The sequence below is a fragment of the Phymastichus coffea genome, unplaced genomic scaffold (genome assembly GCF_024137745.1).
Source record: "Phymastichus coffea isolate CEN01 unplaced genomic scaffold, Cenicafe_Pcof_1.1 PCOF00219, whole genome shotgun sequence".
Lineage (NCBI taxonomy): Eukaryota > Metazoa > Arthropoda > Insecta > Hymenoptera > Eulophidae > Phymastichus > Phymastichus coffea.
The window spans coordinates 1,346-13,570 of record NW_026707030.1 but is presented as its reverse complement, the minus strand read 5'-3'; the positions used below and the strand labels follow the sequence as shown (position 1 = coordinate 13,570).

General features: G+C 39.8%; 2 protein-coding genes across 3 annotated transcripts in view; one reads left to right on the top strand and one right to left on the bottom strand.

The window, feature by feature from the left end:
- LOC131674214 (guanine nucleotide-releasing factor 2) overlaps positions 1-4,370 on the bottom strand; it is a 41,770-nt gene extending 37,400 nt beyond the window's left edge. For both annotated transcript variants that reach the window (XM_058952731.1, XM_058952732.1), the window contains exon 1: positions 4,188-4,370. The gene's annotated coding sequence lies outside the window, so the exon portion shown is untranslated. The remainder of the gene's footprint in view (positions 1-4,187) is intronic.
- Positions 4,371-8,473: 4,103 nt separating this feature from the next.
- On the top strand, positions 8,474-11,240 carry LOC131674203 (uncharacterized). The gene is made up of 5 exons (XM_058952718.1): positions 8,474-8,612; positions 8,747-8,913; positions 9,029-9,271; positions 9,627-9,817; positions 10,977-11,240. The coding sequence occupies exons 1-5, from the start codon at positions 8,474-8,476 to the stop codon at positions 11,062-11,064; spliced, it is 828 nt and encodes a 275-aa protein (XP_058808701.1). The 3' UTR covers positions 11,065-11,240.
- The last annotated feature ends 985 nt before the right edge of the window (positions 11,241-12,225 follow it).

Here is a 12,225-nt window from a genome sequence, read left to right as displayed (position 1 = left end):
TTTACTGATTAATCGATCGAAATTTTCTGTCCGGCGCGCAAGCGGCAAGAGAACGTCTTTCCAAAAAGAGCAAATCGAGCGCACGCGGATAAGCACGTCGACGCGAGTGCCGGGCTTCCCTTTCGCGCAGCCACTTTATCGACGCCGAAAAATTTCCCCGTTTCATCGCGCGGCCCATCGATCCTCTCCGACGAAGACGCCTTTCTGCACCTCGCGAGCGATTTCGCTGCTTCTCTCTTTCGTCCGCTTCGCTGCGAAAGAGTCTTTCGGCGAGAGATCGATGCGGACGCGGCCGCGCGCGTGCGTATACGTCGTGCCGACGATTGACGAAACATGTGCTTCAGCGTGCAACTTTCGTTGGCGCCCTAAAAAAGACCCCTTATAGGCTGCTCTCGTGCGGCGCGCACTTTCCCTAAAATAAAAATCTATTTCCGGCACTGAATACAGCCTGTACGTGTGTGCGTCTGTGTGTTTGAGTGTGCGCGCTAGCCTAGTCGTGCATGCATCATTAGTTTTTCCGAGTTTTTCGGAGCGTGGAATATTTCGTTTTTTCTCTTTTGGCGCTGTACTTATCAAAGGATCAATCGTGACAGATTCTTAGAATACGATTTTTTTTTCTGAGCGCATTGAAACGCGGCTTACATCGGCACCTTAAGTGTATTATTTACATAGAAATAATAAAATTAAGTCTTTTCGTTAGACATTGCATATCTAAAAATTTTAGTAATGAACGAGTGTAACTTGTTTGTCGCCTATGCAAAGGCAAATGCCTATATAACAAGCGGTCATTCAATATACGCGCCAAACATTACATTACAAATATCGATTGTCGCACGACACAGATACGTTAATATCCACGAGCATAATGACGCCTCCCACGTCCACTCGCGACAAATTGACCCGCGCCAGCCGCAAATAGTTAGAGAGCGCGAAAGGCAGGAAAATGTTTATGTTTCTTAGGAAGAAAGTTACCATTAATCTTTCATCAGCCTTGACGCATCATCGATAAGGAACCATTCCTTCGAATCGTTCGAAGGAAAGGAAGGAAAAAAGAATCGTCCAGCCGCATCCACTTGAGCGCAAATTTGTGTCAACGTACGCTCGCCTGCGGAATGTGTCGATTGTGTTATGATAAAACTTTCATCACGGAATTCCCGATTCTGCATTCCGTTTCGGCGCAGCTTATAAGAAAGCCTAAGAAAGCCATTGTAATCTTTATGCCTCGCCGTAATGGGGTGAAAAATGCGAGGGCAGACGACGGAAGATGCGACGTGCGCCGAGAATTTCTCATAAGTGCAAGTGCACAACACAATTTTCTTTTTTTTTCTCTCTCTCCTTTTGGTGAGCGCGAATATACAGCAGTAGTTCGAGTGGATTTAAGATGTATATAAATAGAAGCTTCATTCCGGGGACATACCTGCTGCTGGCGGCGCGGTAAAAATATATACAATCGCGCTTGACATTGCATGCAGTTAAATCGTGTCGTATGTATATAATATCGTGTCGCGCTTCTCTGACTCACGTATTATTTCGCGCTGTTGTATACTATACCTCTCGTGAATCATGCGATGTATTGTATTGTTCGTGACTATATTTCGAACGTGAACAAAAACAGAAATGTACGAGTTACAATCACGGATGAATGTCAAGTGTTTTAAAGCATTTGAAGTGGAAATTACGGTGCTAATAGTGCCTGGTCAAATACTCCCACGAAGTCTCATGGCGAGATAAAACCACTGCAGATCGTGAGAAACGGGCGAGGCGTTAGATCGCCGCTAGACGTTGGCGATGGAAAGTGCCGTGCTCACGCGTCCCATTTTACTCGAATGCAACCTGGCGCACCTTGCGATTTTTATGTGCAAGCCACTGTAATTCAGTTCTCCCCGACGAACGACGGCCGCCCCGAACACAATCGTATCCTTGCCAAACTCGAAGCCGTACGTCACAAGCGTTGCATTTGCATGCGCGTCGCGCAGCAAGGAAGACGCAAAACGAGAAAGACGCTAAGCTAAGTCACGTATAGTCGCGTGATGCCCATCGACGATCACTTTTGCGGACTACGCCGAGGGAAACCTAATTAACTGGCTGTACAACGACGCCCTGCTCCTGTATATATATTGTGCTGTTTGTACAACTCACTTGGTATGATGCGTGCTTTACGACAAAACTTGCCTTGACTACCGATTCAATGTACGTTTTGTTATAGCTTGCCTTTTCAAGACCATAAATGTCGTTTTCTTGGCGGCGAGAGATGTGCGAGGTCATCTCGGTAAAGGTCAGTTTCGAGATGGCGAGATACTTTTATGGCTCCCCGCGGTTTTCTCAAATTTATATGGTTTGTGGGCGTAGAGCAACGCGCGCGCGCGCGTGTGTGAGAACACAGATGTATTGATTTCGGATACATATAGTATCGAATTTTTTTTTCTTCTAGAAGTTTTTTTGCTGTTACGTAGAGCTGGTTTCAAAGACTATCCGTTTTCACGAGAACCAAGAGAAAAAACAATTACCATCTGCGGATAAAAAAAAAAACAGAAAAAACAAGAAAACAGAACAACAATGAAACAAGCGAAAAGAAAATTAGCCGTCACCTCTGGAAGGCAACAACGGAGCACGCACCGTATAACCATTCATCATATGTATCTAGCATGGACGTCTGACCTCTTGAAGTTTATTAATTTCCACCGTCTCGGGACAAACTGCTCCCCATATTCACGCACAGATTAGATACAAGGACGCTCCTAAGGGAAAACTAATATAACTTTATCTACTGCTGTTCGAAGTTTAAACGACGAGATAACGCGTACAACTTATTCAAACAATGATCATAACAAGAAAATCAACATATACATAGATGCGGGCACGTGAACACACTCGACCTTTAAACCGTCCACTTATACATATGCTGCAGTAACCGAAAGAAGCTGATCTCATCCAGTATGCGAACATTTCCTTCGTGGTCGGTTTACCGTTTGCAAATGCTATTTTTAGTGACTCTCCTTTTTTTCTTATCTTTTGTTTTATTTATCGAGCGCGAAATTTGCATCTTTTTTGGTGGCCTGCAAGGCGACCAAAATCCTTCACGCTCGAAAGTAGTTATGTTTCGGTTTTTTCTTTTATTTGCGAAGTCGGTATTAGGACAGAGATCGCCAAAAGTTGACTTATTGAAAGTTAATTATGAAGATACCGATTGGTTTTGTGGAATATAACAAGTTAATTCATATTTAAATTTAAGTTAGGAATGTTACAGCTGATGCTAAGAAATGCATAACAATTATCTATTGAATAACTTGAGTTGTGTAAGGAAGAATGATAACTTATCGGTAAAAAAGTAAAAGATCGATTGCCATACGAAATTGTATAATATTTACAATTCTTAATTTGTTTCGAACCTGAATACGAAAAATAATAAAAATCACCCAATTATTTAAAACTTCTTTTTTTTACAAATATTTGCAACACAATGTTTCCAATAGATTTAAGATCTGATCTACGACGATTAAATGAAAAAAATATCAAGGTAAATGAATCGTCAAACTTTTTAGAAAACAAAACTAACCCTTAGCCATATTAACGTAAAATAAAGAGAGAGACACACAAGTGCCTGTTTGTCACGAAGACTAGCCAAAACGATGACTCATCCGACTTTTTGGCAAATAATAAAAAAAAGCTTGCAGCATTATTAAAAACTTTCAGTTATAAGAACCAGATATAGCATTTTTTCTGTTTGATTGGATTACACTACGATTTGATTGTATAATACCGTCGGTATGTTAGGTTGACAATTACGCTTGGAGCGTGAGAAGAACGTTTGACAAAAGTAACCGTGTGTTTTGTTTGTATCTTAACGTGTGGTTTTCTTTTCTTTCAGTTGATTGATAATTATTTGCTTGGTCAGTTGGAAGCTTGATTGAATTGAAACTGAGTGTTGTAATGTAAGCTTGTGTGTTTTTATACAAATAAAGAATTTTTGAGAACGAGCGACAATTATAATTAAATCCAGAAATAATACATTTTTCGTAAGTAGGTATAGTCATCCGCGAATACAATTTCATTTGAATAAATAAGTCTCTGAAATTCTTTCACAACCGAGCCAAACCATTTGTGTGCCAAAACAGAAACTCCTCTCGAATACCAAGTATCTCAAAAATTCCAAATTCAGTAAGAGAAGAACAATAAGACAGAAATACCTTTCTGGCAATGTTTAGGTAGTGGCGGCTTCTCCAAAATTGCGACTTTCACTTTGACCTTGACGAAAATCAATAAATGCTCTTTCTGTCTCTGTCTATAGAAATACTTCTAACTTCACTGACATAATCACAAAATGATGACGCACGAGAAACTGACGGACGCAGTAATGTGGCCGTACGATGTTCGCGCATCGACTGACTATGCGGCACGGAGATGATGGTGCAAGCGACCGGCACAACTTCGCCCACAGCGCCGCCTACTATTCTCGTCGACGCGCGCGCGCGCACACACGTATACAGAGCGTGTGATCTTGTTGCTCGTGATGCCTGAATGGCAACGGCTATATTTGAGAGCGAGGAGGAACCTTTGGAGGCAGCGCTAGATTGAGTGATTTGTTGCGATGTAATTAGCGCTGTGCCTTCGGGAATGTTTCTAACTTGAACGTGCATCGCGAAAGAGGAAAAGTTTAATAGTGAGGATCGCGATTGTCAATTTGCTTCGCGTTAATCAAGGCTCGATTGTTGATGTTCTCCCAAGAAGCTTCTGCATCGCTATTTTGTTAAGCAACATTCGTTTAATTACGTTTTTTTTGACGAGGTGTAAATAAGAAAAACTTATCCAACCAGAGTTTTTCACCAAAGAATGGTGGTTCCTTTGACAAGAATACTTTGAACGTATGTTACGTATTTAGGAAGACGGGTCGTCCCATGGAAAAACTCGACGTCACCTAGTCCCTCTTGCAACAGCGCCATGTACCCCTTTAAATATACATCGCTTTGATCTGACACTTGAATCAGCTGTGCTCTTTCTCCGCAGCTTTCAACAGATTTTCCGTAATGAGATTTCCTGTCTCTGCGGCACGCATACGCGCTTAATTCTACGACTTAGGGGGCGTATTTCGCACAGCGGTGCGCGGATTCGAGCGTGAAATCCGGAAAAAGGGAAAACTATTTTTAGCGCAACAGCCACCCGCATATTGGAATTTTCACGCACTTTTTCCATCGCTTCCAACGAACTCGACGCTTTTTTAACCACGCTGCTGCGATCTATCATCGTGCCACCCACGCGCGCGTGCTCTCTCTCTCTCTCTCTCTCTCTCTCTCTCTCTCTCTCTCGCTACGTGCCCCAGTCAATAGGACACATCCCGCAACGACGCGCGCCTATTTTTCCGCGTCGAACCGTCGTTTCTTCGTGGCGCTGCATTTTCATGACACGCACGCCCCGAGAGATGCTTTGGAGTGTTGACCGGCTGTTCGTGCCGTCGAAATAACGCGCAGACATCGATTCCAATTGTTAATTAAGCGTTGGCGCGTTCGACAATACTGACACCTTGGTAATCTATTTTTTCATGAAAGCGGCAAGAGACTTGTATTTAACCCTTTGACTGCTAAAAGCGTATATCTGCTCCCTCACAAATCCATCAATTTATACGAAAAGCTTATATATAAGCCCTCTATTTTTAATTTTTTTGCCATTATTTTTTAAACCCTAAGAATGGCATCAAATTTTCGGGTACTGTTTTGGTCACTGTCAGTGTCACTGGTCGCAGCGACTGACAAGCGAAAATCGCGCCGCCCATATAGATGGATTCATCCAACAGCGCGTCACAGTCAAAGGGTTAATTATTAATCGACAAAGATGTCGTAAAAAATAAATAATAAATAAAATAATTCAATCTATTAAACCAAATAATAATAATCTAAAAATTTGTTTACCATTGATCTTACAAAATATATTATTAAAATAAGGAAAATTGATAATATAATTAATATATATGAAAAAAAAATCTAAATGTAAATAAAAATAAAAATTATTATTCATACGTGTTTTCGCTTGATTAAGCTCGGCCAACGAATCGCCAGTTGTAAAGCTCTTGGCGCGCGTACGCGCGGCGTTTTATTGCGAACCCAGCGTATTTTGTTCGATCCATGTGTATCGCTGATTAAGATTCCTCATCTCCGTGCTTGGACGTCCTCATCGGAATGAAAAACGAAGATTACAGTTCTGTATCGGTCGGTAAGCGAGTCATACACAAAAGACGGAGAGAAAAAAACGGTGCAGCCGAAAAGAAAAGTTCAACGTACCTTGCTGCATTGGAAAGAGGCGTCGCGCATATGAAAATCACCATCTCCGTAATGAAAGCAACTAGCGATAGTGGAGATGGTAGCAAATAAAACTATTTTATGAATTACGTGCAATTCACGTAGCAAGCAACGACGTTGCCGCGGGATAATTTACATTTGCAATATTACGCGTTTTATATAGACACATGCGTGCCAAGGCGGAAACTTCAGTCGCCGGGGTAAACTTTTGACGTCGGGAAATTTCCGACTGCTGTTGCTTTGTATTGTGATTGTTACGTGTTGATAGATGGCGATAGGAATTCGTTAACATTCATTTGAATGCTAATTGAATCGTTCGTGATAATAAAACTTTTCTTAACAGTAGCTTTAAAAATAACAGACTAGAGCAAAAATTACATGAAAAGCGGATAGAGTGTATAAACGTTCACGTCCGCGCCCGTATTATTCCAATGCCATTTACCGGCAGTGAAGAGGAAGAAGAAGAAAAAAAAAGGGAGAAGGGAGAAGGAAGATTGATTACGTCGTTGTAAGATCATATAAAACGGAGATTCAATTACAAAACCGTTTCCCTCTCTTCTTCCTACTTCTCTGTCTCTCTCTCCCTCTATCCCTCTTTCCCTCTCTCTATCCCTCTCTCTTTCTCTCTTTCTATCTGTAGATAATTGGGTTAGATAATTAACCTTTTCAACGTCTAAAAGATATATATACAAAACGTTTTATTGTCAAGCATTTTTTTATATATTGTATTTTATTTGCTCAAAGTTTTTCAATTAAAAGTTCTGGGATCTCAAATGATTATTCTTAGTCTTGTCACGTGCTTCCAAAAAAATTCTTTGGTAGATGATGAGCTTATGAGCGTGCATGGCTGCGTACAAAGGGCAGTGAGGCTCCTAATTTTCTTTCTGTAGTTAAATGACATTTATCATTTGTCACACAACGACATGTTTAGTTTGTTTACTTTTTTTCCACAAAATTTCAAGAATTCCGAAAAGAGCCACCAATTGTCCAAAGAATCTGTTAGAAATTAAGAGAGCTATCAATAGCATTAACGAAAACTTTAGGCGATAAATTGAAGTAGAGAACTGAAATATTCGTTGACAGTGAAAGCTCCTATGAACGTAACAACAAGCTTGGGGTCCTCCCGCGCGTCTTGACTTATAACGACCGTATACTTAACGCGCTCTGTTGCCTCCTTTAGGCGTCTACTCAATGTTTCATAAAGCTCTGAAGTGAGAGTTATCAATTCTGCAAGTTTAGTATCAAGTATGCATTTACGGCGTTGGTAGGGATTTTCTCGAGGGACGGAAATTAGCTCGAAAGTTTTTGAAACTACTATTATTATCAAATTTTTATTTTATTTATACTCATTAGGAACCTGAACTGGACACTAACAGAAAATTGTCGACTTACCTGTAAAAGAGAGAAATAAAGGGGATTAATTGTATCAAAACTAATTGAATAAAACTTTGACAATTCTCGACCATTTGACTAATGAATCTCACACTTCAATTTCAGTGGCACACTCTCTTCTAATTAGCAAAACACCCAGCTCCAATCAAGCAAATTACTTAGTTCAAACAAACTTATCAGCCTTCTCTTCCTCCCTTGTGCAACACTAAAACTGCCATAAATGAAAAACTTTTTGCGTTGCAACTCCCGAGATTTGAGTTTCACCAAATGAAATTCGAGCACCAAAAAATTGACAGAACGCAGGTAGAGAGATAGTTACTCCCAACAAAAGCACTTCGCGGTCATTCGCTCGATACCCCGAAGCCTTTGTTTCTCTCTGTTCTTTTGCATGTCCGTGTCGTTTTGAAAGGTTTTCCATTAACAGAATTGCTCGGCTTAATATACATTTTTTTCCTTCTTTAACGCGACTGTTTTTTTTTCTCCTCAGAATGAATGTTCAAATGGATGCATCACCTTCTTGTCTTTTATAGCCTTATCTTCAAGCCTGAGATAAAGTTTGTTGTGTTTGCGTGACAGAAGCGAACTTCAGTTGAGTATTTTGTATACGTATTTTTGTGCGAGAATCGATAAAATTTTTAGTGACGAATATTTCAATTGTGAAGAAGTGAGCTAACACTGATTAATAAAAAACTACAATTTAGATAAGAAACCTCATAAAAAATAACAATTTTGGTGTCATGTGAGTGAATTGATTTACACGACGAATTGTGCGAAAATTCTTAGAAAAGGTTATGGGTCAAAAATTATCAACTAGCCACAGTTCGAGTGAAATTTCACTATCGAAAAAAGATTATAGGGACTCGAAACCAAAGAGTAAAAAATTTGTCAATTGGTCGAGAGAAAAAATAAACGCCGATGCTAAGCCAACCCGTAAGTTTGTAAATAACAATCGAAACGTTATAATATTTCTATGAGAATGTGATCAAAAGTTACCTATAATCCAGCAAAATAACCTCTCCATCGAATCAAACAGGCACAAAAATTCCACTTTCACAAATTTGCAGCTACATCCGCTGATGCGGAAAAACTTGACGACAACGACGATGACGACGAAGACACTCGAAAAAACGGAGAAGACGACGATACGAATTCGACGTTGGCGTATCCAAGCATCGCCGAGCTGAGCAATTTCACGGCTCTGAGTATGATGCGGAATTTAGAGGGCGTCTCCGTGAGTTAGATTTCTGTTTCGATATACCTATCGCCTTATCGCGATAAGATTAGATTTGCGCGCACGACAAGATAAAGACTCGAGAGCTCGAGCTTGATAATGTTTATTGTATGTGTTGAATGCAAAATCGCTATTGCAGCAATTGCGAAATCAGGTTAAGGAGGCAAATGAAAAATTAATAGATGACGAGAAATGTTTCAATACCATAAATTACGAGGACACTTCGATGATTCAGTTTGTCGAGAAGACGAGTTTGAGACGAGACTCGTCTACTTGCACTAATGAAATCAAGGAACTCAGTCGTGATAGTAGTTTGGAAGATGCGGATGACGCCGACGAAGAGAAACTTTCATGTAAGGTATACTTTTGCTTTTTCTCATATCTAACTGTTAACTTTATAAATTCGTTTTAACATTTTATTTCAAACTTTGATTGAACCCAAATTCCAATTTTCGATCGTACAGCGATTTCCAAATTAACCTCAGCCAATCCCAAAAGTAAAGAAAAAGAAACGTTTTTTTTTCCAAACATCCGTATCATACTAAAGTACATCGGATACAATTATATTCGCGTTCATCATTGGTAACCTCATCGCAAACTCAATCCATCAGCTTCAATATATACGCAGATATTTCGTATTCAATAAAAAAGACAAATCGTTTAATCCCAACTACAACGTAGAAAAATTCTATTTGATCGTGTCTCATGTACAGGATTCGGAGAGCAGTGTGATGATGGAAAAGTCGGAGGAAAAGAAGACATTAGAGGCCATGTTACAGCGAGTCAAGCGTGAGAGAGACGATGCGATGTCGAAGCTAAGGATAGTGAAAGTGAGGTGCGAAGCATACGAAGAAGAGTCCAAGTACCTTGAGGCTAGCATGGAGTCGATGGAGGAGAAACTTAGGTGCGTGTGCAGGATGTGTAGGCTGTAATGAGATTGACATGGTTGTCTGTACGATACGCAAAAATGACGCGTGAATGTCGTTATCGTCGAAGGGAGAAAAGGAAATATGAAGTTTGAAAAATGGTTACGGAAATGTGATGGAGGTAAAAGTGATTTTGTGCCTTTTTTACTTTTCGTGATCGAGCTTGGAGAAAAGATATGTTATTGAAAAAACAATTAATTATAAACTTTTAAAGTTTGAGGTTGGAAACAAGAAAAACATAAGAAAAAAAATAATCAAGTCGTCAAAGTCACGTATGCGTAAATATTTCAAATTAAACAGCAAAGAAAATGATATTTTTCCATTGTTACATTTACATAATTTTTTTAATTACATTTAAATAACTATTTTTCGTACTTTATATTCTTTTGAAGCAAACTTTACTTCATCTATCTACAGATGCAAGAACTACATCTATTTTTCAAAGCAGTAGCTCAACGTTTAAGTCGATCTTATAAGTCTCTTGAAAATTGGATATTTGAAATTATTCAGTAACCGATCTTATTCACAAAAAATAAACAGGAAATAGAAAGAAAAATTTTCTTTTCTCCTTTGTTAATACCTCTTCGTAGAAAATGGATCGCACTGATAAAACAACGCCATCGAGATAACAATATCATTAGCTAGAACTCCATGACTAAAAATATCCTTAAGATTGCAAAGATACCGAAGACTATAATTGTTCTCATTTAAAGCACTTTCCAAAAGGACAACGTTTCTAATTTAAACTTTGCGAATTTTGAAATTGGTGCTTGAGTTAACAATATCAGCCTGGATAAAAAAAAGATACAAATCATTTCAAGAATTCTACATAAACTTGTAAACTGAAATTGCAAAGCGCTACCGCGCGCCGAGCAAAACTTTCGGAGTTTATACGTATACTTCTCCGCAAGGCGAGGGACCCTTGTATATTTACAAAAAACTTTTATATCTGCGCGCGAGAGCGATATAATAGCGAGGTTCTTTTAAATTATATCTTGATGGATTGCTATCTGCTTCGTCACGTTTCGATTTATCGACGCGTTGATACTTTTTTTTATTTTGCCGTCAAGCACGTGGCAAACTTTCCCAACTACGTGAATAAATCTCAGACCGAAAAAAAAAATGTCGACTTTTCAGAACGATCGCAAGCGAGCTACGCAGCGAAGTAGCCAAGAGCAAACACAACTATCATCGAGCTGCCAAAGCTCGACGGTCGGCGATATAACGTGATGCGAAAAACTCGTCTGCCGAGCACCAGGCAGCAGCGTTGCACTCATGAATGTTTCAACGGGCAGGAGAAAAGTCATTTTCCCCAGATTATGCTGACGACGACGCTCGATTTCACCAATGCAATTTCGATGTAAATTCTTCTCTCTTTTTTAAGAATAAAAGAAAAAAAAACCGGAAAAAAGCGAGTTGTAAATTCAAATGTAGCCGCTCACAATTAATTTATCGACAAGTTGATCTCCGCGCCCTGTTACTTTTCTCCAACTCGCGCTTCTGTATTTTATTCTCACTCTATTATAATTAATCTCAATTCGTTCCTCTCTCTCTCTCTCTCTCTCTCTCTCTCTCTCCTCTCTCTCTCTCTCTCTCTCTCTCTCTCTCTCTCTCTCTCTCTCTCTCTCTCTCTCTCTCTCTCTCCTCTCTCTCTCTCCTCTCATCTCTCTCTCTCCTCTCTCTCTCTCTCTCTCTCTCCTCTCTCTCTCTCTCTCTGTCTGCATGTCTGTCTCTCTGTCTCTCTTTACCACCCGTTGCGAGCAGAGGCTTTCCACTTGTCGCTCATTGATTTGTGCTTTGTTCTCCTTGCACCGACAGACGCTCTGTGTGTTTTCTTGTTTGACGCTTTTATTCCATTTTAGTTGTTGGTCTATAATTCTTGTTAAACAGTCGAGAAAATACTTCGCCTCTTTACAAAGTTAACAAAGACATATTTTTTCACTCGAAAAAATTAATGAACTGCCATTCATCAGAAAATATTCATCCGTCTTCAACTTCCCTCGTGATCTACCCTCGTAGAACCTGTAGCTAATTAAGATTGCGTGACTACGCCCCCTCTCTCTAAAATTGTATCAATCCGAGTTGACTAATTAGAAATAGAAATGTTGCTTATATACAACGGGGAAGGGAAAAGTTTTATTGAAGAGAAGCCAAGTCGAGTCGCGCGCATTAAACTGTCTATTTCAAAAGCGATGCTGTTAATGCTGCACTTTGTGCGTGACACAAAGAAACGCCTTTGAATTGGGAAAGACAAATTACTACTGCTGCACTACTTCGCCGACGTTGTTGCTGCTGCTGCCGAAAGTGCGCATGTGAATCTTTGTTTTTTCGATCATTCAGCAAAATGTATTAGTAATTTTTGAGTTACTAGTTGACAGTTGCAATA

What these genes read in the sequence shown, in the direction of transcription:
- LOC131674203 (XM_058952718.1), top strand. Translation starts at nt 8,474, where the DNA reads ATGGGTCAAAAATTATCAACTAGCCACAGTTCGAGTGAAATTTCACTA. An exon ending in AAGAGAAACTTTCATGTAAG is followed by an intron (nt 9,272 to 9,626) that starts GTATACTTTTGC and finishes TCTCATGTACAG; the next exon opens with GATTCGGAGAGCAGTGTGAT. An exon ending in TCGATGGAGGAGAAACTTAG is followed by an intron (nt 9,818 to 10,976) that starts GTGCGTGTGCAG and finishes TCGACTTTTCAG; the next exon opens with AACGATCGCAAGCGAGCTAC.